Consider the following 27,035-nt stretch of genomic DNA (forward strand, 5'->3'; position numbering starts at 1 on the left):
TTCAGAACTCTGAGGTTCTACTGTATTCTAGAATGCCCGCTTTCATAAAAAGACCATCCCCAATCTATTCACCTCTCACTCCCTTCCATCTTGAACTCACAGAAACCTAGATTTCCCCGTACAACACTGTAGCCTTAATTTTCAAAAGTGGTTCATGAATTTGGGTGCCTTACTTTTTAGGTGCCCGACTTGAGAAACCCGAAAGGGGCCTAGTTTTCAGAGGGTGGGTGCTCAGTACTTCTGAAAACCACTCCCTTTAAGGAGTCTCTGGTTAGGCACCCAAAAACAGAGGCCCTCAAAATCACTACTCACTTTGGAAAATGAAGGCCAGCATGTTTGCAGCTGTTCTTTCTTATGGCAGTCTTTACTTCTCTCACATCCTCCAAACTGAGGGCTTGCCCACACAAAAACTTAGTTGTCAGCAAGCTGGTGTGTGAATCTACCCCATACTGGCCTGCTGTACAATAAGTGTCCGTGTTGACCCTGCTGCTGTACACTAAAAATTCCCAACTGAGCTTTAATGTATTTTGTTTCAAGGCAGCATAGATCAAAGCATACAAGGGAATTTTTAGAGCACGGCAGCACAGTCCACCTGGACACTTAGAGCACGGCAGGCTAGTGAAAGGTATAGTCACACTCCAGCTAGCCATGAACTAAGTGTCCATGTAGACAAGCCCTGAGATGGCTCCCAAAGGCTGCAGTGGAAGTGTCTATCTTCTCTTCTCTTGCTGTTTGCATCCCCTTCCTCTTTCTCACTCCATTTCCATTTTTGATCAATACCCCATTCAACTCCCTATTCCCTTCCTTTCAAAGCTGAAATCATCTGCTCCCCAATGGACTCACTGCTCCCCATCTCATCACAAACCGTCATGCTTCTCTTTGAGGAGTTCAAGCTTCATGATGGCGTCCTGCCTAGCCCCTTTAGCTTCCACCTCCTTACCATCTCATTTGACTTATGTACTTTATATTTCATTTGCATTAAGGCCATATTAATAATATATATCATGCAAATAAGTTTGCATATATTGACCATATCATTTTGCACATTGATTATCTTCTTAGATTGCAAACTCTTTAGGGCAAGGTGTGCCTCTTCCTATGGTCTGTATGTTGCCCTGAACAATCCTCATGGGGTTTAAGCTACTGCCCTATAAATAATAAATGTTACATCCTGATAAGGTGCTCCATTCTGATAGGAATCTGCACCATTAAAGAGGAAACATGATCATTAGTGTAGGGGAAAGGGCACTTGGAATTACTCTCTAGTGGCCACCTCTAACTTTGAAATCACCTGCTTTTAGAATGAAAACATATTTTTGTTTTTTGATGCAATATGTAGCATGAGTTTCTAATTCGGAGTACAGACAATTGCTATTGTCTTAAAAACATAGGGGCTGTTTTCAAAGATGAAGGTAGGTTGATGCCACTTGAAATAAAACAAACCTTTGACCTCACATAGCTCTGGTCTGATGAGAGGGAAGTATTGCCCCTCCATTCCGACTACTCGTTAAGTGCTGAAGTTCACCCATTTAACAACCTCCTCCCAAAGAATACATAGGGGACCTGCATGTGATAACAGTTAAAAGTTTGAACAGAAAATTAAAACAAAGCCTTACATGTGTAAAATATCTAGAGTACATTTATCATTCCATGGCTGATGCAGCAAGAAGGCTTTTAAAGCTAATGAGGCCCTTGGAACAAGGAGATAAGGGCACCACACAGGCTCTGAAATAGAAGAAAGAAAGTGAGGAAGGAAATGAGTCATATTCAAGATCTATGAGTAGCTAACCTCTAATGACACAGCATTTAACAACTATAAAATATATAGGTAGCTGCCTGTAACAGAAGATAAAATATTAGATGTTAGGCCAGATTGTAATCCCAGATGTACAGCATGGATCATTGCACATGGAAGTCTGCTGCTACACATGAGCAAAAAGATTTTCTAGGAGATACAGTTAGTCACTAGACATTTACAATCAGAACCTGGTCTCCTCGGTCTCTGGCTTTCAGTTTAGTTAAAATCTGGTTGCAGATGAACTTGCAAAGTAAAAGTGAAATTTGAGTTAAGCAGAGATGTATGTGGCAGGATGCTTCTATAAAGCAGATGTGAAAGAAATTCATACAAGGTATGCCAGAATGCCTCATCCTTACACATCACAATTACTATGGACTCCAGTGAAACTGAGTCTTTATCACAGTATTCAGGAATATCTGTATTTAAAACAGGAAGCATCAATATGGTTTTATAGGGAGGGAATTAAACTAAACGTATATCAATACTGAATGCCTCAAAAAGTCTGGTCAGTAGGGATACTTGTGCTTAACTATTGCCATAATGAATCGGATTGGTGGTCCATCTAGTCTGGTATCTAGTCTCTGACACCAGTAAGATGCTCCAGAAGAAGGGGTTAGATTTCCTGTCCTAGAAAATTAGTGAATAATCTGCTCCTATGGGAAGTTTCTTTCTAACCTCCAACTATTAGTGGTTTTCCTCAATACAAAACTATGATGGCTTTATTTCTTATATTTTCTATCTTATCTCATGTAACCTGAGAGTGTTTTCATTATTGCTATAAGTGTCTAATCCTTTTTTGAATCACACTAAATTCTTGGACTCTGTGATACCCTGTTCTTTAAGCACGACAGGTTAATGAAATAAATATGCATTGACACAGTTTAATTTTCAGGTCTCAAAAGATAATTTATGATAACTAAACTATCCTTCAATGATGCTGATCCCACTGTTACTTGTCTTTCGTCAAAACTATAGCCTTCATAGTGTCAGGAGAAAACAATCCATTTTTATTTTAGACAAAGTTAGCAAAGTATATTAAATCAGAATATCTATCAAACACAGCATCAAATGATGATACTCTTACTCTCATTAAGTAATACCTTACTCCACAAGTAGTCTCAAAGATTTTAATGGGATTGGCCCACAATTTGAAAAAACTGGATCATCTTCAAGTCACGATTTTATGTATTAACCATTTTAGCTGCACAGTTCATCCCAAACGACAAAAGAATGTAAAAGCAATTTTTTGTAAGAACTTATGCTAGCTAAAAACATGTAAAAAGTCAGATAACAAGGCTGTCAGAAACTGATGCTCTTCTACAATTTCATGGAAACATCCACGTTGGCCAGTCATCGAAACAGTCAATGAGCAGGATTCAAACTCTGGAAATATACAGCAGTATAACAAAAGCAATTTTTCATGTATCACAAACATGACTAAAACTCATGCTGTGTATGTGAATGACTGTTCTAATGCAATGAATTTATACATTCATTTGCTGCATATTTATGCAGATAAAACTAAAAAAGCAAAATATGAGTTATTTAGAAATATCAAAAGCTGTATATCCTATTATTATAAAACTGATCCATATTCCCAAAGTTTCTGGTGTTTGTAAGCTACCTCATCTTCTGTCTTAGACTGACAGTTTTAAATAGTAAAGACTATTTTGCACACCCTTCCAAATGAAATATATTGTGGTCTGTAGCAAAAGAGAAAATTCAAAACACATGAGCATTAGGTGCTCTTGAGATCTCTCAGACCTGTTAATTCTTGTTCATCCATTCTAAAACATGTTGACTTCATAGTTGTCTCTAGAACTCTGATGCACCCATCATCTGATGCCAGGATCACTTTGTCTGAGGTACACCAATCCACATCCAGTATTCGGAAGTTGACATTTCTTCCACTTCTTAAACTGCTTACCATCTGCACCTTGAAACATTAAGACATTTTCGCTTTTAGTAATGCTGTTAATCACACTGGTCAAGATTCTGTGTTGTGCCTCCCAGAGGCGTTTCACAGAACTCGCAAGAACATTCCTCAGACATCATTCCTCGGGGAAAGGATTACAGGGTCATAGCCTACTCTGCCTGTGAAATCCATGGAGTTCAAGTGTCTATGGACCTCTGGAGGGAGGAATGCAACTCCAACTACGTAAAATGAATCCCAGAATTTTTAAGAGCATTTTCCCTAATACAGATTTTTCTTGCAGGAGGAGAAGCATGGCCAATGTTAATATAAGTGTCTGGCCTTCTCATATCCTCAAGTGAGTTAAAACCAAGCTCTGAAGATAAGACAACTTTACAATTCCATAAATGTAGATGTTCATTAAACTTTGATAAAGTTTTTGGAAGGGAGATTTTTCTACTTCTAAGTGAGAGTTCAAAACAACATATACAACTCAAACTCACTGGAAGAGTGGTAAAACTGTATATTTCAATAGAGTGTCAGCTTTCATAATGAAAGGCACTTCTCAAGTGAAAACAGATTGAAAAAATTAAAAATGAGAAGTCCTTTGTGAAAGGCTGGGTAACTATTATACCAATGTCAGCAACAGATTAAGTATTATTTTAATCAGATTGCTTGGGCACCTGACAGTCTCTAATTCAAAGCAGCATATTTTGCACACACGGGAATACTGATAAGAAATAGATGTGCACCTCTTTTGTGTCCCAAACTTCAGCTCCATCAGTGTACATTGTTATCACTTTTTGATTTCCTTTCCCAGGGGCAAAGCGTATTTTTCTCACCCAGCTTCGGTGTGTGGGGATCCCCCTGGGGACAAAAGGACAACAGGTTCAATTTCATTCTCAGGAACAGATATGCCACAAGTTGTTAATATAAATTCTCCCTTAAGCATTTACACTTTAATCCTGTATAAATTTGTAGAACTAAACTTCCAAGGCTACCTAAATAGATTAGCAAAAGCCCCACAAAATATCAAAAATTGACAGTGCTATTAAAAAAAAGTGGTCATGGGAGGGGAGAACATTTAATACTATTAGTTATCAAAATTTATAATGAAATAAGATTTCTTGGATTAAACATAACAGGCAAGCTCTCTGCTTGGTGTGAATCATCATCAATTTCATTTAAGTCAGTGGAACTATACCAGTTTACACTAGTGAGAACATTCTATATCACAGAACCAGAAATTAATGGTGAATTTGGTATAAGTGATCATGACTTGATCACATTTATAATGTCCGAACCAGTGATGTATATACTTGATGCTTTAAAATGGCCAATTTCACAAAGCTGAAACCAATTATGAGCCAGATCAGCTGGAAAGAAGAATTTAATCAGAAAAATGTGAATGATAATTGGGAATGGTCTAAGGAAACTTTACTAGATGCCCAAAAAGCCACAATCCCACACTGAGGAAGACAGTCATATTGGTTAAAAAACAAAGACCTGGTTTAGGGGGTAAGTGAAGGCAGCTATAAAAAAAAAATCATAACAGATAGAAGAATGGAGCGAGTTGATTACAGTCTAGAAGTACCTATATGGGGAACAAATATTTGATAGTGGGCTCTTCACTCTAGCAGAGAAAGGCACAAGAAGATCCAAAAGCTAGATATTGAGGCGACACAAATACAGACTAGAAATAAGGAGTTCATTTTAAAGAGTGAGGGTAAATAAACAAAGGAGCAATTTACCAAGGGTCATGGTGGATTTTCCATCACTGGCCATTTTAAAATCAAGATTGAATGTTTTTCTAAAAGATATGCTCTCGGAATTATTTTGGGGGAAGTTTTATGGCCCGTGTTAGAGGTCAGACTAGATGATCGCAATGGTACCTTCTGGCATGGGAGTTGTAAATCTATTAACATGGCCCAATATCTCTCTGGTTAATCACTCTCTGCTAGGACATGACTGAGAATTTTCATTTTAAAAATACAATCCTGAATAGTTATCTCAGACAACACACAATCGTCTATTGCAGAGAAAAAAAAAGAAATAAAAACGTTTACCTTTCCTTCATTTCATATGAATAAGTAAGATTTTATCCACACTCATACCTGGATACTCTTGCTTTCAAATCCCAGAAGTTTAAGTTTCCATCAACATCTCCGAGAACCAACGTATCTCCTTTCCATGCAATACAAGTAACGCTACCCATGCTTCCCTGCAAGTATTTCAGAAGAAGAATAAAACTGTAATTAATAGTAGCATACATCGGCATAAATGTATCAGTACGGATATTTCCTCTTTTTCCACAATAGATAAATCTAATGGGCCAAATTCTTCTCTTTTACCACAAAGCAATTCAGCTGAATGTAATGGAGTTGTTCTGGGTCAGAGGACAGAATCTGCCACATCATATTTTTGAAGACCTTTTGTCCTGAATGAAGTGTTTTGTATTTTCACCTTTCGGATTTTAAAGCAATGAAAGATTTGGGGTTTTAAAGCAATGAAAAGCTTTTGTGTCCCTAGCTGCATGTAAACCCCAAGCGACAGGACTGAACTATCAAACACTCACAGGACCAACAAACTATACTAGGAAATAGAAATAAGAGGATTCCAATTTGATAGATAAATTTATCTGAGCCTTCATGTTTGATGCCGGAAAGTGGCTACACTTCAGAGAAGCAAAAAAATTGTTAAAAGGTCCCAAAAAGAGAGCTCTGACCCATTACAAATCTGTAGTGAACTCGAGCCCTTTCTGTACAATTCACGATTTGAATGTCACTACAAAAGAAATTACAGCTGAACAAATGATTAACTTAAGAGAAACTCATACCAAGGTTAATTATTAGACGGCAACATTCAGTTTTTGAACACTGAAATGCAACATGAAATTTTAATCTAAAATGGCAAAAGCTGTAATTAGTCTGCACCTAGATTTTAATATTTCTTGTTCTACAACTTGGTCTCAAGTTTTTGTTTTTTTTTTCAGGTCACAATGTAAAAACCATGATTGAAAAAGTGTTACGTGTAGCTCAGATAATGCATTTTCCAACCAATAATTCTGTTGTGCCCCAGAAGTAGGAAAAACGATGATCTAGTGGACAGGCTACCAGACTTGAACTCAGGAGACCTCAGTTCAATTCCTAGCTCAGTAAAGGCTTCCTGTGTGATCTTGAGCAAATCACTTAATCTGCCTATGTCTCAGATGGGAATCACAGGGGTGATATGAAGACAAAATTCATTAGTGACTGTGAGGTGCTCAGATTCTATGGTGACGAGGTCCATGTAAGTATCTAGATAAATAGTTAGGTTTTCCACAAATTTACTGGTATAAACACAACCCATCATATAACATGAAAAGTGACATCCTCCAAACTTATGACTAAAAAGTGTCTGCAAACATTTTTCTCCTTGTTTGACAGGTTATAATGTATTATTTACCTGTAAAACCGTCTCTGAAGATAGGAGCTTACAAAAAAAAATATCCAAAATCTTGGGTCACTAAATCCATTGTCTGGCACAGACAGTGCCAATGCTTAAAGACTCCTGCCTCACTGTGCGTAGCAGCCATAAGCAAGAGACACACAGAGCTATGCGTAGTGTGTTATAGTCTCCAATGAGCCTTTTTCACTGCAACCATAATACAGTCAGGGAACCTATATTCTAATTTGATTGTTATAACCTCTGTAAAGTGAAAGTGAGAACTAACAGTCATTTAATCTTCTAAAATAGGGGTTGTCAAGCTTTTTCATAATTTGGACTGCATCTTAAACTGTGTTATGGGCCCTCATTCTTTCCTCTGACAATGATATGGAAAAGTAATTTTAGAAAAATATTTGAAATAGTTACAGCTTCTTCTAATAAAATTTAGAAGCTGAAAACGAGGAGATTCAGCACCATACATCCGGTCAACTCTGCATGGATCACCAGCAAGGGTTCCATTTACCACTGTCTGTCATGAACCATAGCTTAGGGTCACTATTCAAAAATGATGAAGAGCTGGTCAAAACCAAGACCATGCAACTGAACTTTGGACTGTCTGAAACCCAGATTTTGTGGCTTTAGCACACCTCTAGAAATAGGTCAGGGATTTGTGTGTATTTAAGTAACTTTATCCCAATATTTTGTATTTGCTTTACTCCTAAACATTTAATCTGTTGAGAGGTATTAAGAGAAAAATAATTCTTAAGAGACATCTGGTCTGGAATATTTAATGTTACTGGATTATGCTGAACAAACTTTTTAGACTTTCTAGTGAACTACTTTTGTCTTAAGCTAAAACTCAAAGTATATGAAGAACATCTATAAAATTGTTCTGTCCTAATCAACTTGTAATGCTCAGATATATTTTAAAATTGCTGTCTAAGCTACCAGACATAAATATCATAAACTATCTGTATGATTATATGGGTAACTTTTGTATGTATTGTTATAGCTATATATACATGCACACAATATACATAAATTAAAAAAATATTTCAGTAGACCTCGGTCTTTAAAAATGCTTTGTTTATGTAACGGCAGGTAAAAACTCACCACCTATTTCCTAAATTCTGCAAATGTACTCTGCAAATACATAATTTTTCATTAAATCCCAAGGAAAAGAAATCACAATAAAACAGCAATTTTTCCATTGTTTTTTTCTATCCCCTGTGCCCAAGTCTGCTCTAAATTATTTACTAAAGCCATCAAAGACTGGATCCTTAATACCTGGTCTCTCTTCGTGAAAGCTGCCACTATCTCTGAAAACAGACAACCTGTCACATGGAACAGAATGATTTTTGCAATATTTTGACTGCTGGCCTAAACAAGGAGAATGGAATAATAAAATGAGTAACATTTAACAATGTTACTTAAATGTTTTGAAACGTATAGGATAAGAGGTGTCAAATGGAGAAATATTCGGGTTTCTAATGTTGCAACATGTATTTTTAAGAAGCAGTCTGAAGACAAACAGGTTTTTTAAATAGATAGGGTGTAAGTACCTGCAGGGCAAGCTCCATTAACTGTTCAACAAGGAAGACTTCATCTTTCCTAGAGCAAACCAATTACTTTAGGAGTCACAGGAGAGTGTGATCTTGGGTTTCAATCCTTTTCAGAGTCTATATTGCCAACTATACCATGAAACTTTTGCCTAGTAAGACTGACTACTAGCCACTGGGGGCTAACCTGAGAATGTCACATGTCACTTATAGTTATGAGGGGTTGTAGGGATCATTGGTTTAGCCACTAAATCACTGCATAAAGGTTGTACGTGAACTTTATTTTTTCTGTCCCATGAAGAAAAAAAATTAAGATTTGGCTATTGAACCATAGGATATTATTCTGTGCTCCTTATTAAGGCAAATTTGCATTCACTTCAGTAATAGGCCCTTAAGTAAGTAGTACTGCACATGCTATTAGCAAAAAGAACAATCCAACAGAACATCTGCAGCTTAAAATATCTTAAGAATGAAAATAAAAATAAATGGAAATTCATTGCCACTACATATCTCTGATTCAAATACATAACTATGACCAGTAACAACATTTTGTACTTAGGCATGCCACTATAAGCTAAATTCAAACAAGTCTTGGTTCAAGTTAAAGCTCAAACATTTTCCCTATCCTAAACCCCATCACATGCATTTAACATGCAGCACTGCACAATTGTTTAGCAGCATGTGATAGTGTTTTGGGCAAAAGGTAGGCTTCACTTTCTTGTGAAGGAATAGTTACTGGCCACTACCAGAGGCACGCTACCAGAACTGATCGACGAGTAATCTGATCTAGTGTTGCAAATCTTGTATTCCAGGGCTATGACTGATGTACCGGTCCCCACTGAAAACGAGAAAACAGACTTAGACCCCAATCCCACAAACACTTACACAGGTGCTTAAATTTTTACATATGTGAATAATTCCCCTGAGCTAAATAGGGCTGTTAATACATGTAAAGTTATTCATGTGTGTTTACAGAATCAAGGCTAAATATGCTCATATTAAATGCAATTAACCATTTAGTGAAACGTTAAGGATGAATGGTTAAATCACAAGTCACACAATGCACAAACTAAGGCTCCAACAGAAATATCAACCTGTTCATTTTGATCATCTTGTATGTTTACTGGCATGCATCTTATGACAAATATATAATGCACACATTTAAACAGAAAAACGGGAATACTACTTGTCCAAGTTAACTTTGCTGTTGGAATATCAGAATCATACTCAGGAAGTGTAAAAATTAACTGTGAAGCCTTTAATGTTGCATAAATATTTTTTTTAACCTTTATTTTCCTTGTGATTTTTAAAAGTAATAGAAAGAGATCTCATGCTTAAGAGTCAACTTTTCAAAGTTGACACATCATCATCATCCTGGTCAGGTTTTATGGGGAAAGTGTGCAATTATATCACAAAATGGGCAGGGCTTCATTAGGCTCGGTTTTAAAAAATCCAGATGACCAAAGATGCCCAACACCCGCTCCATACATCCCACTCTATCCAAAAAAAAAAAAAAAAAAAATGTTCTCAGAAATGCTTTATAAATACAAACTATTTTAAAAGAGTCTCCACCCTCAAACGAAGCAAAGGCGCCAGTGCTCATTGGGGACTATGGTTACACCACATTTGAAATTTAATTTCAGCTGTTTTTGTTGTCTTGTCTGAAAGAATATGCCCCCATTTCCCCACAAAGCAGTGGAACAAAGTATCTGCAAAATCAAAATTAGCTAAAAGTATTTTGCTCAAAAATTAAAGAAAAAAATCTCTCGTGAAAAACATGCATAGAATTTTCAAAACATGTGCTGCTTTTTTGGGTTATGTTAATTGGGCAAACAATGGAAATAGTTTTGTTATCTATAGCAGTTGCTATCAGATGCCTACTATATGATCAAATTGGTTAATGCCTGGTCTCATCATACATAGGTGAAACTACTGTTTTCTTAAACCGAATATGATAGTGTATACCTGTACAAAAGTCTAAGACAGACACAAAACACATTCTACAGCTAGCATAAATGGAGTGTTTTCCTTTTTCCAAATGCTGTATTTACTATTTCCATAAGAATTCAGACACCTTCAACATCTGCATACAGCTTCCCTCATTTACATACTATTATGCAAAACAGGGACACAATGAACAAAAATCCTCCATTGTTCTTTCCAAGTAAATATAGTGATCACATATATAACAAATTAATGTGCTCTTGTAAATAAGAGCACTGTTTGAATATTTACATAAAATCATATAGTCCTACAAAACTCTAAGTGTCCTTTTTTTAAAACCAGTAATTTTAGTTTATGTTTTACATCTTAGATTTTTGGTTTCATATTTCCAATTATTGATTTCTGGTAAATATTTGCCATTAAAATGCATATCCCTATTAATATTAATGTCATGCTATTTTCTGCAACAGTAAATATGAAAACAAACGACAGCACTGATGAGACAAAAATATTGAACTCACATCAGGTGGAATTCTTGCACCATCTTTTACCGAGTTTCCCTCCACCGTGAGATGATAAACCTGCCCATCGGTATCTGTAAACACGAAGTGCTCTCTGGCAGAAATGTTCTGACTCAGCTCAGATTTACTTTCGGCCTCCTGTAATAAGCTTTAAGAGAAAGATAATAAGATAAAGGTGGCGTTTCTTTTTCTTGAAATGGATATAAGAGGTCGTGGCCCCAATCAACAAATACATAAAAATAGACAGTAGATTGGAAGGGAGTATTTTCCCTGAGAATTGTCTACATAAGTCCTGAAATAACAAATTGGTTTATACACTTATTACAGTGCACAAGTGGAAAATTAAAATTTGACTTCAAGAAGTAGGCCACTAAAGGATGTTGTTAAAGTCTGTTGAGATAACTTTTCTTGCTCAGCAGTCAAATCAAGGGACCATGTTCAAGTGCTAGACTCTGGCCCATTCTTTGGCTCCTTTGTGCTGTTCAAATGGCACAAAAGAGCCTGCAAAGTTGCTTTAACGGGACAGCTCAAGGTACCTCCACCATGGGAGAGCATCTGGATGGCACGTATCAAACAGCACTATTAACGAGTGACAATCTGTAGAGTAAGAGAACTTTTCTGAAGAATAACTGATGTATTACCATATCATATGAGACAGTGATGGGCAATACCTGATCACAGAAGATTCTACACTGCTAAGTTCTGTATCGGACACAACCGTCTGTCGGGCCATGGCTTCACGGGCTGCAAGCTGTTTCTTTTTCAAGCTCTTCAAGTTATGAGTAGGTGACCATTCCTGTGAGAATTTTTAATTAGGAAAATGGAAAATATGTCCCTTTTACTTCCTAGTTTTATTGATTAATAATTATGATGCCAATTACAGATTTAGTTTTATGAAAAAAAACCCCAAACCTATGTTTTAGGAGGGCATCTTTTCAAAATAGCGTTCCCTCCTTAATAGCCTAGTTTGTGAGAGAAGAGTAGGGGTGGGGACATAGGTCAGACTGTGTTTGTAGAATAGAGAAATACAGAAAACAATCATATTATTTCAAGATATACAAATTTAATAACCATTTACATTTCAAATGAGAAGCAACAGATTAGATTCCTTACCAAAGCAGTCACGGTAGGGAAGTTTTTTGACATTTCTCTAAGAAGAGTACACGTCCTGACATCCCAGAGTTCCAGAGGCTTGTCTTTAAACACTACAGCTAAGTACTGCCTGAAATAAATGAGACCTTTATTACATTCCAGTTTATTTTTTAAGTATTTTATTTTCTACCTTTTCTTACTGGCATCATGTTGCTGATGTGTGCGTCTGTGTGGGGTTTTTTATTATTATTATTTTTTAAATTTTATTTTTTAAGTAGAGGGCGAAAACACACTGAACAAATTTAGACTTGCCCCGATCTCGCAACAAGTTCTGTGGAACTGGAATGCTGCACCCATTCAGAACCCCTCTGACTTTTCTCATGGGAACAAACGTCTAGATTTCATTACAGAATTAGAAACTAAATGATCCAAAACTTCTGGTCACTATCATAGTTTAGTAGTGCATGGTACTTGTGGAATTACTTTTGAAAACTGTTGCAAAAACTGATACATAAACTCATATTACCATTTCCTGATATATATACATCCATAAACCACAATTAATTTTAAAACATTGTTATCATAAGGTTCCTGGCATATATGGAGACTAATGAGAAGAAGAAAATTTGAATTAAAATGTGAATTTGTTAAACTTGATGCTGTTGCAACAATCTCTTACCCAATCCAGGATCTATACTACACAGTAAATATTGTTTTTTTTAAGATTTAAATGAAAGAACTTTTCATTTCTAAATCCGTCTGCTAAAGCAAAGAAGAGCTGGTAGTAGTATATACTGATTTGACAAAAACTCATTTACCTGAGATAAATGTTTAGCAGACTCTCATTGTACAAATATTAATACAAGAAAACATAACTGTGTTTACAGATTAGCTACCTAACTGGGCTTTTAAAAATACTTATTCTGCTATTCTGATTTTGTTCTAGCATAATAAAATGAGGATAATCTGATCTCAAGACTGCCTAGCTATAGAATTCACGCTCTCTCCCCCTACTGAAGATAATATTCTGCTGAGAACAAGGCTAGATTGTAAGCTCTTCATATTTGAATGCTTATTATATAACGAAAGCTGTCTGCTATATTAAACAAAAAATCTACAATAAAACATTTTATAGAATTATATTGAATCCAATATTGTTTAAATTATATTTACAAAGAAACAAAAAAATCAGAAGACTTCACACCATAGTCCTGCAGTACGTGGATATGGAATCTTCTAACCACTAATTCATTTGCCACTTTTGCCTTCCAAAACGTTATTCTTAAGGAATTTCCTGCCTTCATCCTGTGGAGAATTACAAGTCTCTAATCCAGGATCTTTGCCTTCCCATAAGGGCATGTGCAGGTGCAGAGAACCCCTTCTAGAGTTAACCCCCTGTTTTCCGGGCAGTTTTCTGTCACACCACAGTTTGCAATTGACTTTTGCAAAGTAACTTTTTATGACTTGGATACACGCTGTTTCCTTGTTTTTTCACATTGTACATTTTAAAAGTAAAATTCACACTTTAATATTCTGTAAGTTATCAACTCTACCTTCTCCCTCAAACTGAAGGTATTATAGCCTCTTTCCTAACCCATCTTAATCTCTTGCCAGTCTAACTGTTCCTTTTTGTTCTCACCTAATAATGGTCTACATCTTCAGACTGAACCTGCTAATTTGTAATTGTGGTGGCAATTTCAGGGCCTAACTGTGTTAAATGCTGGGCAAAACACAGGAAGATATCGATATGCAACCCTGTACTTCTGATTTTATTTAAGGTTTAGATTCTAAAAAGACCTTGAAACTCATGGAGAAACCCAAACTCTGCAAAAAATATTTCATAACAACCATTCTCTAGTGGCCCTGGACATCAAAATACAACTATTAGACGAAAATCCTCCTTAATTATTCTAGCCACCCAGTGGGATTTTGAAGTTTGTGAAAATATCCATTACATAAACATTCACATTTTAATAAAAGCCTACAGTAACAAACATATGTTAAAAATAGATTATTTCCTTTGATTAATTTGCATATTCTTTTCCACCTTCTCCTTGTGCAGTCTTTCCTCATCCCAGTTTACTTCTGTCTGTTACAAGCATCTCCTGAAAATTCAATACTAGATAACACGAGCTTTACAAGGCTAATCTACTTACTTCAAATGAGACACCTTTATCATTTCAATGGCTGGTTCATCATTGCCTCGTTCCCCACGAAATGCAATGCTCCTGCCTAGAATACAGAAGTTATATGGGGAAAAAAAGAGAGGGGAATAAAAAATAGTAACCCCAAAGAAGTAAAACCCCTGTAATTGACCTGTCACATCCCTTGCTTCTCTATTCACATTGTTATTCATCTTTTATTTGCCTTCAAGACACTAAAACATAATATACTGTCTATTCCCTGAGAAAATACCCCACAACAATCTCACTTCCAGAGTGGAACAACTGGAATTAATGCATGATTGGCATTATGCAAATACTGACATCTCAGCGAGTTAGTTGAGTTGTGGCTCATAGACAATATTTCATATCTATTTAATGACTGCTCCACGAGGAAACCTCAAATGGATTTCAATTTTCATACCAAAAACATATTCTCCCCTTGTATTTTTTTAACTCCTTTTGAATATAAGAAATATATAAATATTTCTCAAATGAAGTATTAACTCATTTGCACTCAGTGAATCACTGCATTCCTGATGGCTTGTACTTGTAACTTTCAAAATGAAGTGATCACTGCTGAATACCAATAATGAAACTTGCTGTCCTTTCTCAGCAAAGCTTTATATTACCTATACAACTGTTTAGTGTCATAGACTTAAAGGTGTTTTAAACAAAAGTGGCCCAGCCAACTCACAGTGCCCTACCCATAGGGTCAGATGAGGAGGCATGGGATATTGAAGGAGGAGGGGGGCGCATCGGATGGACAGAGTGGGGCACACAGGGCTGCTGGGGATCACACAGACTGAGGTTCAGAAGGGCTAGTGTGGGGGACAGATTGGAGCAGAGGCACAGGAGCTTGTGAGGTGACAACATTGAGCCAGGGGCTAAATGGGAGTGGGGGTGCAGGGTCACATGGAGACAGGAGGGAGTGGGGGTGCAGGGACACACAGGGGCAGATGTACCCGACTGAATGGGAGAGGCTAGGGGTCAGCCAGGGTCTGCATGGGGGACCAACCCCAACTCCCTAACAATCCCTCACCCTGAAAAAAACACCTGTTCCATATTTCTCCTACACTCACACCCAACAACCCTCCAGGTTCACTCCGAGGTTCCTGTCCAGCAATTACTTCCCTCTCTGTTGGCTCCTCTCTTATCCCTGACTCCGCCAAGACTTTGCACTGAGGGGTGCAGAAAATATGTTTCTGTATTGTAGTTTAAATGAATTATTACTCAAAGTTCCATATTAAATATGCCTAGTAAGGAATCTGTCAAAAAAAAACATTTCCTGAATCTTTTTTATTGTCTGTATTGTTACAGACATACTTGCTGCCAGGTATTTTGAAATAAATTTCCAAAATAATTGAAACCGGCATGATTATATTGTGTTATTTTGACAAATAAAATATGCAGAATTTTAAAATATTGTGTGCAGAATTTTTAATTTTTTGGTGCACAGTTCCCCCGGAGTATTTTTCCTATGGCTGCAGACTTCCTCCTTAGTTAAAATAGCCAAGCATGTATGGGATATATGAAGTCAGCAGTGAATCATCAGCAGTAGAGCAAAAAGTCTGCCTGTGTGGAATATTAAAGTTTGTTTTCTTCATAACTGAAAAAATACCTTCAGGTTCTCTAAACATTCATTATTAATATACTAAAGATATAATGGCAACTTTAGCAAAAGGCACAACTGGGCTACATTTTTTCAACCCTCCATGCAGACTCTTTTTCTAGTGCTTACAGATCTATTGATAAAATAGTAAATTGGGAAGTCCATGACTGCTACTCTAGGAAGCTACTAAAGGGACAAAAGGGGAAGGTTAGTTATTGTCAGCATCTGATAAAATCACAGCTAATTCAGTTTACTTGAGAACATAGCTGCTTATGGAAAGCTTGAGTCTTTTTATTACTTTTTTTTTTTTTTTTTTTTGAAGTTGATGTTACTATTTAGGAATTTCTGTAGATTAAAAAGTTTAGTGGAAACCAAATTTCTTTTAGCTATAATGTCACAAATATATTTTCCACTTCTTTTCTCTTTACTGCTCATTTGGTTTTATAAAAGATTAAAAAAAAATGCAATAGCAAAGTTAGATAAACAGCTATTTTGTGCAATGCCTTAGAAGTGCTTATAAAATTAGAAAAGTACTTTTATATCATTTTAAAAGTTGTTGCATGCTACATAAAGTAATTCAGAATTATTGGTGTGTTACAAAACTCAGGTGTGTTACAAAACTTCAATCAGAAATTAAATGGTTCTAGGTTTATACATTTTAAAACAATTTAAAATGAGTGAAAGTGCTTCCCATTCCTAGAAACTCTCTAATCTTCCAAATTAAATTTCTCTGTATTGTGCAACCATTAAACTCAAAGATCACAGATGCATTTTTCACCCACCTCAGCCCTCCGTGTTTGATAGTTTGACAACTAGGCCAAAGAGCTTTCAACAGACAATTTACTAACAAGCTGATTAGAAAGAACTTGCAATGCATTGTTTTAAACTGTCTCAACTCTCCACAACTTATTGTTAAAATATCTATTACATATATACAGCAAGTTTATTTTCAAAAAGTATTTTTAAATAATAACCTTATATAAAAACCAAGAATGAACATTAATTTCAGTAGAATATCAGCTTATAATGTAGCATCATACATGTGTCACAAACTAGATTTTTACTTTAAAGTATAGCTATACCATAAACCATCACATTTTGGGGTATCATTTGTTTCCCCAGTAACTTTGATATCAAACATGCTTATTTTGTAAATAGGGAGCTAATGGCAGAGGGATCTTCAATGGACTGTAGGGGATGTTCACAGTGCCCAGGGGAGGGGCGGATACAAGAGCCCATGCATGGTTGGAGTGGCTGCCCTCTCCACTCCCAGCTCCACTGTCTTCCCACTGGCTGACAAACCAACTAGCCAGTTGGCTCTTGTGGGCCACCACTTGCCTATTTTAAGCCTCTTGTGCCTGCCAGCAACCATGTTCATTGCTCGCCTGAATGGATAAGGTAAAAGGGACCAACTTTCAGAGTTAAAGGAGATCCAGGATTTTTCTGCCTGTGGGAAAAAGGAGAGACCTGAAGTCTTTGCAGACTGAGGCCCTCTCTTGGTAACCTCTACTGCCCCACATGTGGCAGGAGGTAGAAGAGATTCAGAAGTGAGCTCAGTCCTAAGGGTGAGCCTAAGTGGGTCTACTCTGAGTTAGTGGTTATATGTAGGGCTGTTAATTAATCGCAGTTAACTCACGCGATTAACTACAAAAAATTAACTGTGATTAAAAAAATAAATCGTGATTATTCGCACTGTTAAACAATAGAATACCAATTGAAATGTATTAAATATTTTGGATATTTTTCTACATTTTCAAATATATTGATTTCTATTACAATAAAGAATACAAAGTGTACAGTGCTCACTTTATATTATTATTTTTATTACAAATATTTGCACGGTAAAAATGATAAAAGAAATAATATTTTTCAATTCACCTCACACAAGTACGGTAGTGCAATCTCTTTATCGTGAAAGTGTAACTTACAAATGTAGATTTTTTTGGGTACATAATTTCACTCAAAAACAAAACAATGTAAAACTTTAGAGCCTACAAGTCCACTCAGTCCTACTTCTTGTTCAGCCAATTGCTAAAACAAACAAGTTTGTTTACATTTACAAACCTGGCTGCTTCTTATTTACAATTTCACCTGAAAGCAAGAACAGGTGTTCTCACGGCACTTTTGTAGCTGGTGTTTCAAGGTATTTACGAGCCAGACGTGCTAAACATTCATATGTCCCTTCACGCTTCGGCCACCATTCCAGAGGACATGCTTCCATGCTAATGAAGCTCGTTAAAAAAATAATGCGTTAATTAAATTTGTGACCGAACTCCTTAGGGGGAGAATTGTATGTCTCCTGTTCTGTTTTACACACATTCTGCCATATATTTCATGTTATAGCAGTCTCGGATGATGACCCAGCACATGTTTGTGGTAAGAACACTTTCACAGCAGATTTGACAAAACGCAAAGAAGGTACCAGTGTGAGATTTCTAAGGATAGCTACAGCACTCTACCTAAGATTTAAGAATCTGAAGTGCCTTCCAAAATCTGAGAGGGATGAGGGGTGGAAAATGCTTTCAGATTCTTAAAAGAGCAAAACTCCGATGCAGAAACTACAGAACCCGAACCACCAAAAAAGAAAATCAACCTTCTGCTGGTGACATCTGACTCCGATGATGAAAATGTGTCAGTCCGCTCTGCTTTGGATTGTTATCGAGCGGAACCCATCATCAGCATGGACGGATATCTTCTGGAATAGTGGTTGAGGAATGAAGGGTCATATGAATCTTTAGTGCATCTGGCACGTAAATATCTTGTGGTGCCAGCTACAACAGTGCCATGTGAATGCTTTTTCTCACTTTCAGGTGACATTGTAAACAAGACATGGACAGCATTATCTCCTGCAAATTGTAACCAAACTTGTTTGTCTGAGCGATTGGCTGAAGTAGGACTGAGTGGACTTGTACGTTCTAAAGTTTTGCATTGTTTTATTTTTGAATGCAGTTATTTTTCTCCATAATTCTATATTTGCAAGTTCAGCTTTCATTATAAAGACATTGTACTACAGTATTTCTATTAGGTGAATTGAAATATACTATTTCTTTTGTTTTTTACAGTGCAAATATTTGTAATCAAAAACAAATATAAAGTGAGCACTGTACACTTTGTATTCTGTGTTGTAATTGAAATAAATATATTTGAAAATATAGAAAACATCCAAAAATATTTAAATAAATTGTATTCTATTATTGTTTAACAATGCGATTAACCACGATTAATTTTTTTAATTGTGAAAAAATTTTTAATTGCTTGATAGCCCTAGTTATATGGTATGGGAATCATTAAGAAAGGGATTAATAATAAGACAGAAAATATCACGTTGCCTCTACATAAATCCATGCCCACATCTTGAATACTGAATGCAGATGTGGTCGCCCCATCTCAAAAAAGACATATTGGAATTGGAAAAGGTTCAGAAAAGGGCAATAAAAATTATTAGGGGTATGGAACGGCTACCATCTGAAGAGAGATTAATAGGACGGGGACTTTTCAGTTTGAAAAAGAGACGACTAAGGGAGGATACAATAGATGCCCATAAAATCATGACTGGTGTGGAGAAAGTAAATAAGGAAGTGTTATTTACTCCTCTCATAACACAAGAACTAGGGGCCACCAAATGAAATTAATTGGCAGCAGAAAAGGAAGTTTTTTTTTTTTTTCACACAGCGCACAGTCAACCTGTGGAACTCCTTGCCAGAGGATGTTGTGAATGCCAAAACCATATAACAGGGTTCAAAAAAGAACTAGATAAATTCATGAAGGATAGGTCCATCAATGGCTATTAGCCATGATGAGCAAGGTGGTGTCCCTAGCCTCTGTTTGCCAGAAGATGAGAATGGGTGACAGAGGGCAGATCACTTGATGATTGCCTGTTTTGTTCATTCTTTCTGGGGCACCTGGCATTGGTCACTGTTGGAAGACAGGATACTACGCTAGATGGATCTTTGGTCTGACCCAGTACGGCGGTTCTTATGTATGGTAGGAGCCCTGTAACCCTCCACCAGACTCAGTTAAATGTCTGATATGTGACAGCAGGGGTTGGGGATACATAACACCTCTTCCCACTGTTAAAATAACAAAGTTGTGGCTTGCTGTTTAAAATCTATTCTGCGTGTCTGTCATTCATGTGCCTGTGTGTCCTGATCAAAGAACCTTTTCTTGTTTATAAACCAATAGCTCTATAAACTCAGATTGGGATCTGAAAGTTGAGTTCTGCTCTTTCAAATAAGGTCGCAGGCTCTTTAGGCCAAATTCTGCTCTCAGTGACCTGGTGTGTAATAAAATAATTATGCATTCACTGATGTGTATCATTAAAGGGTTCAGCACCATTTCAGCTGCACATGGCATAAATGCAAGTTTAGATCAAGACAAACCACTTTCAGCACCATTTCAGAAATCCATGGATAAAATACATCTGGAGACAGTCTTATCCATGGCTACATAACAACTGGTGCTCAACTTGTTTTGTCTTGGCTGAAACAGTGCTGACTCTGTTGCTGATAAGTGGTAATTCTTCTAGGTTGGACCAAACCAGAGATATTTGTGCAAACCTCCTACCCTCAGTAAGTTTGCACAGATCTGACAGGCACTTACCCCTGTGGTTGGACAAGGAAGAACAGAATCAGCTCAATTCCTTTTAGTTATGTTATCTCTGCCATGATAACAGGATAAAGCATAATTTATTTGTCACTGAAGTCAGATACAAATCTGGGTATGCCCCAACAAGCAATTCTGTCACAGCCACTTTCCCAAGCATAATCTATACAGACGTCTCACGAGAGACTAACCTGTTGGAAGATCAACCAGCTGCAGTTCATTCCTTACCAATCCCAAATTGTTGGGTGTTGATGTGGCAAAGGAAAGAAAACCAGTCAAGCTTGTCCACTCAATGCCCCTGTCACCAGAACAGAATACATGGAGCATATTAGCAGAAATTTTTGAGAGCCTAGAAAATGTTCTAGATTAGTGCAGAATTACTCTATAGCTTATTCTACACTTTAAAACAAATACATAGCTAATTTTCTATATTTTACAGAAACTTTTTTATTTAAACAAAATGTGAAAAGCAGGATACATGTGCATTTACATGTATGATAAAAATAAAAAAATGCAGTTATCAAGTGATATTAATGCAAGATCTTTATTTTCAAACTGCATTAGACACAATTTTCTTGACACAGTCTCTTGTTGAGTCAAGACGACGTTTTGATCGAGGAACAGTAGGAAAGTTTTGCCCAAAATCTCAAGCTATGTCTGTCCCTACAGGGAGCAGAACATGTTCACCACAGTGTAGAAGTGGGCCATAAATGTAGGCCAGACGTTTGATATGAGAACATCCTGTTCTATCTGGCACACAAAGTTGTGTGGGTAAACAGATCAGTCCAGGACAGCCAGGATGGATTTACATGCTTCTAAGCAGCCAGGAATTAGTAGAGGTGGTAATTAGTAGAGGTGGTAACATTACCTTCCTATCAACATCAAGGACACAGGAAGAGGGAGGAGAGAGTGAATAACCAAACAGATTTGAAAAATGCCCCATACAACAAGTATGATGACCTGACAAACTCCAGTCTCATGTAAACATGTAACATTTTATGTTTGCATATCAGCAGTTAGTATATTATAGGGAATATCCTGAAATGGTTGGGAGGTGGATTAGGAGGCCCAACAAATCTTTGTTGTTGCCAAATTCTATTCTATGATTTAATTTAATTGTATTATTTCTTCAAAGTTGTTGTACATTATAGAAACACCACAGAGTAATTATAATTTATTATTATTCCCAGTGGCCATTTTCAGTCATCTTTAAAAGAACAGAAGCATGTTCTAGATTTTTAGTCATCAGCTCAGACTTATCAAATAAGGATTAGTTTTACTGCTGTTCCCTTTTATGCCATTTGGCCATCTGTCCATGTTAATAATGATCTATTGCATCCCATGACACCCAGATTAACTAAGAATTTCCCTCCCTTTATAAATGCTTGCACTGCCGAAGCAATATAATTATTTGTTATTGTCATATGCATATATTAACCAATCTGGAAGAAACTAATAATTCATTGCACTAATCAAGACAACTGTTCTAGTTTTAATACAGCAAATCAGTAATGACGTCTCATTTGCTGGAATATTTCCTTTCTACAAAACTTTGTCATAAAACTACTATCCATTTATCTGATGCAATTAAGAGTTACACTAAGCTGGTTTTGTAGACTACATCTATTTGTTAAAATGTAAGGTTCATGGATTTTATATACATAGCACTTTTTAGAAGCTATTTTACCATTAAAGTCTATAGCTCTGATCAATGCGCACTTTCAAGGGAAATGAAGATTTTGATCACTGGAGTTATAAGTTCTTACAGTTTTTAAATCCTTAGGTGGATAACAAGCTGAATCTAGCCATGGAAGGAATACTGTCACTTTACAGTAGACTTACTATCACAAAGAAAAAAAGCCAAAATTAATGTGATTTTCAACACCAAATTATTATTTTTTCCACACACTTTGATTTTAATGCAGAAGTACTTTAGATGTATTTGAAGAAAAATCAGTTTGTGCATTTAAGGTGCCAACATGTAAGAATCTCAATAATGATAACAAAATATTTTCTTTGAGGAAGGTTAATAAAGAGAAGCTGAAAAGGTGCTGTATTTAATATGCCCCAGACAACACTTTCAGCAGAACTGTATCCATTGCCTTGTATATAGACAAGGCGTCTTCCTGCCTTTTTTCATAGGTATTTGACCATTATGAGAGAGAATGGACCCAATGTGTGGATTTTTTTTATTAATGGGTATCTAAAATTAAGTTATTATCAATTTTGCATCAGAACATAATTAAAGCATTTAATCAATTTAATCTTTATATCATTTAAAAATAAATTCTTCACTAAAATTCAACATTTATGAGTTCCGAATTAGTATTGTTACCCAGAGTAATAGAACGCTAATGCATTAACTCAAAATTGATTTATAGTATATCATATATTACATATAAATGAATCATTGGAAAGGACGGCTCTTGCTTTTCTAAACTGAAATATGGCGAAGTGAAAGCTTCATATTGGTACTTGAATCCAATACATATTATGCCAATTCTGGTCATTCGGAGCATAACTGTCCAACACAAAACTAGCAGTTTGACATTGTACAACAGCAGCTCAGCAAAATATTTCTAGAAATCCGTGGACAAGCTATTAGAAATTAATTTTCATAATTGTGACAGAATTCTCTCTTCTGAAATGTGTCAAACACCTGAAGAGAATACTAGTTAGGCTTCAGTGCCATCAGGAACCAGGAAAGAACACAGTATGTTTCTACGTAGTACATTTTCATGCGATGTAAGCTGGGAGTAGAGAGAGGAGTAAAATACCATTCTCAAAGAGCCACTGTTTCTCAAATGACAAGCAGACTATCACTATAAAAGTTGTTTGCCCACACCAGTATAAGTTGCCCTCCATTTTATTCTCTAATCCAACATTAAAAACCCAGTATACAATAGTGCCATGTTTGAGGAAGCAGTATCATCTTTTTGCTTCGTCTGACTGTGGAAGGTTTAGTAATATGAATAATAAATAACTGTTCAACACAGATAAGTTTAATTACATGCCTTGAATAAAATACATTCAGAGATTTTAGCAGTCTTTCCACAAAAACATACATACTTGCAAAATTAAAACCCAAAGGGTATTTACATGCATATCTTCTACAAGAACACTTCCATTCTCCAGAAAATTTAACCATTATTATTTGTATTGCAGTAACACCTAGAGACCAGAGTTGGCATCAGGCCCCCATCACGTTAGCACAGTACAGACGTAAAAGAAAGACAGTTCCTATGCCAAAGTGCTCCAAACTTTAATTCAGCTATTGTTCTAGAGGGCACTGTAAGCTAGGCTGGTGCTTCGCTGCATGCTAATATGCTATCTATTATAAGTGGAGTGCATGGGATGTCTTTCTCTAAATTGTACATTTTCAGTTAAAATAAAAAAAATCAGAAACCTTTACCTATTTTAGAGATTAAGTAAGAGTTCATACTAAAGGAAAATTTCCTGTATTCCAGGCATTTTAATTCACTGCAAAGATTAGTGTGCAATATCTTACATTGCTTAATCATTCCCTTGAAGTTGTTAGAATTGGATAGGAAACATCTCCTACATTATTAAGAATTAAATCAAGAGATCGAAGCTAGTCTCTTAGAGCTCTGCCTACACAATAAATGATGCCTATCACCATTAAGTAACATTTATGATAGTTTTAGTTTAGTTCAAAAACATACCGAGCAATAAGCAGTTAACAGAAAAATGTTACGTTATCAAACTTCTAAAATGGGTATAAGAAGTTTGAGGAGTTAAAAGCCCTTGCCAGTGATTTTTTAAGTCTCCATAAAATTAAAACAGTTTAAATCAAAATAAAATACACATTGATGTAATATATAAAAAATAATTCTAAAAAAAAAAAAAAGTTTAATTCCCCTGCCATCCATCGCCATATCTTCAGTAGTCCAATGTGGATTCATGGTTTCTTTATCTTTTACATTAAATTTTCCCAATTAGGAATCTCTCATTATGTTGTTTACTTTATAAATATGATGAAATATATTTTCAGAAGATGCAATATTAATCATACCCATGTCTGAATCTTTTATAACTATAACAGAAGCACTTCCAATTTTCTAATGCTTCTACTAACCCTTTTAAGAATATTTTTGTAGGTCCACATTTTATTGATGCGTCATTCAAACAAATACAACTAAAGTTTAAGTGGTAGTATAAAATTTCATATTAGATGGATAAATTGATTTTTTCTATTTATGATACAAAAGCACTAAAGATTAAAAAAACCCCAGCACTAGTATCCATTATTAATGGAAGAAAAGATGAAAATAACTTTTCTGAAAGTTATGCTTTCAACATGCATACAAAATTGTATAATACAGTGGTTTAGCTTTAATGAGAAGCCTTTTAAAATGTTTTTAAAAACCATATATGTAATATGTTAGCAATGGTTTTTAATTTTAAATGCTATAATCATGTTAATGAAAACTAAAAAAGCAGGATTTAGTAACCTCTTGGGTTTCATAACAGAATACAAAATGATAATAATTTCAAAACCAGTTGTTAGTAGGAAAAGAAGAAAAATCAAATGAAGATTAGAACAGATATCAAGTCCCTATAATGTCTATTAATCACACCACAAGTTCATTGGTGGAAGAGCCAAAGCAGGGTTACTGAATAGCAGTTAGTATTCATTCTGTTACTCATATATTTCTTATGTGTTTGTACAATGCAGGAGCCAATCCTAATCAGAGCCTCTGGGCACTACTGAAATCTAAATCAGTGGTTTTCAACTTGGGGTCTGCAGACTAAGCTTTCCCAAGGGGTCTGCACATCCATTTTAAAATTTTTTAGGGGTCCTCAAATGTGATCTAAATAATCAATAGTAATAATAAATATTTTATTCCCTCCACTAGTATGGATCCTGAATTTGGTATTCAGACACATCTTCCTGATTATGGTCTCAAATTGCAGTGGGGGAGGTCTTGGTTGGATATTAGGAAAAACTATTTCAGCAGGAGGGTCCTTAACCACTGGAATGGGATACCTAGGGAAGTGGTGGAATCTCCATCCTTAGAGGTTTTTAAGGCCTGGCTTGACAAAGCCCTGGCTGGAATGATTTAGTTGGGGTTGGGTCCCGCTTTGAGCAGGGGGTTGGACTAGATGACCTCCTGAGGCCTCTTCCAACTCTAATCTTCTATGATGATTCTATGATTACTCTTCATGTGCCATATATTTATATGGCATTACATATCTATAAATAAATGATGTCAGCTCTTTATGCTCCTTATTAAAAATATCTAAATATTACATGCATGTCTTACAATTTTTTAAGATCAACTGCTTTTAATTCAGTTTGTACTAAAATTCTATCATCAGCAGTTTCAGCTTAATATGAATGAAAAAACAAACAAAATAAACTTTAACAAATGGAGTGGAATTAGTTCCAATGAGAAAAGGAACATGAATAGTAAAAGCCATATAAATCAGACATTGTAATAAAGTTTATCATGTTAGAAAGAATTCTCTGTCCTACAATGTTCTAGAGAAAATGCAAACAGCCAATGTTCATCCTAGAATAACAAGCACATTAGTTACCAATTCAAATATTTATAGTTCAATGCAGTGTCCAATCTAATTTTCACAAAGAGGTATTGGTTTTGCAGAGCAAAGATACTAGGGCAGAAAATTCAACCGGGTAATTTTCTTGTGTGTCAAAATGACTGCATTGCTTATGGAATACTAAATACTATAATTCTTATCCCCCCAAAGGATTAGCAAGAATTAAAAACAAACTCACTTGACTTCGCAGGAATGGATGCTTAACTCCTTGTGTAAAAGTCCACTGGTAAGATTATACACTAAAACTGAGCCATTGCTTGTACCTATAAAAAGTCATTTGTATTTTAGAAAAAAATATATATGCAGAGCAGCTTTTGCAGTAATTTTTAAAAATGAAAACACAAGAGTCACAGCTACTCCAAATGATTTAATCTATAAATAATTCACATCTCCAGCACCAAGTGGGCACTTTGATTTTTAAGGGGCTAAAGTTTAAATCCTACTTCAAAAATTGTAAGGTTTATGCCAGGAAACATTAGGGCTTCCAACTTTTAGAATTTGCTGAAGATTTGGGAACAAAGGTGGAATTTTTTTTTATTACATAAAAGCATGTTCACTAGATACGAAAGTACCAGGTACTTTTACTTTTATTACAAAGGAGAGTTGCTGAATCATATGCAAAGATAAATTGGTTTCCTCAATAATCCAGAAGGAGCAACATGGCAAATTTTCATAAATCAGTATTTACAATTCTGCTTTCTCTTATTTGAAAAAAACATTTCTGTTTTAAACTACAAATCAATAAATGTATTAAGAGCTTCTAGCTTAAACCAATTAGATCAAAAAACTTCATGGAAAATGAAGTTTATTATTTTCTACTTGGT

The 27,035-nt window shown here is 35.8% G+C and overlaps 1 protein-coding gene across 4 annotated transcripts in view; it reads right to left on the reverse strand.

Moving 5' to 3' along the window:
* The window catches only part of WDR11 (WD repeat domain 11), a 74,385-nt gene that overhangs the window by 12,231 nt on the left and 35,119 nt on the right, over positions 1–27,035 (reverse strand). For all 4 annotated transcript variants that reach the window (XR_005226033.2, XM_037903360.2, XM_037903362.2 and 1 more), the window contains exons 11-20: positions 26,390–26,474; positions 20,820–20,926; positions 14,409–14,484; positions 12,274–12,382; positions 11,832–11,956; positions 11,161–11,308; positions 5,825–5,931; positions 4,463–4,577; positions 3,563–3,734; positions 1,617–1,725 (exon numbers count right to left, since the gene is read on the reverse strand). Coding sequence is in view for 3 of the 4 variants with exons in the window: in XM_037903360.2 (XP_037759288.1) it covers positions 1,617–1,725; positions 3,563–3,734; positions 4,463–4,577; positions 5,825–5,931; positions 11,161–11,308; positions 11,832–11,956; positions 12,274–12,382; positions 14,409–14,484; positions 20,820–20,926; positions 26,390–26,474 (1,153 nt within the window). In the remaining variant the exon portion in view is untranslated. The remainder of the gene's footprint in view (positions 1–1,616; positions 1,726–3,562; positions 3,735–4,462; positions 4,578–5,824; positions 5,932–11,160; positions 11,309–11,831; positions 11,957–12,273; positions 12,383–14,408; positions 14,485–20,819; positions 20,927–26,389; positions 26,475–27,035) is intronic.

The sequence above is a fragment of the Chelonia mydas genome, chromosome 7 (assembly GCF_015237465.2).
Source record: "Chelonia mydas isolate rCheMyd1 chromosome 7, rCheMyd1.pri.v2, whole genome shotgun sequence".
In the NCBI taxonomy this organism is placed as follows: Eukaryota; Metazoa; Chordata; order Testudines; family Cheloniidae; genus Chelonia; species Chelonia mydas.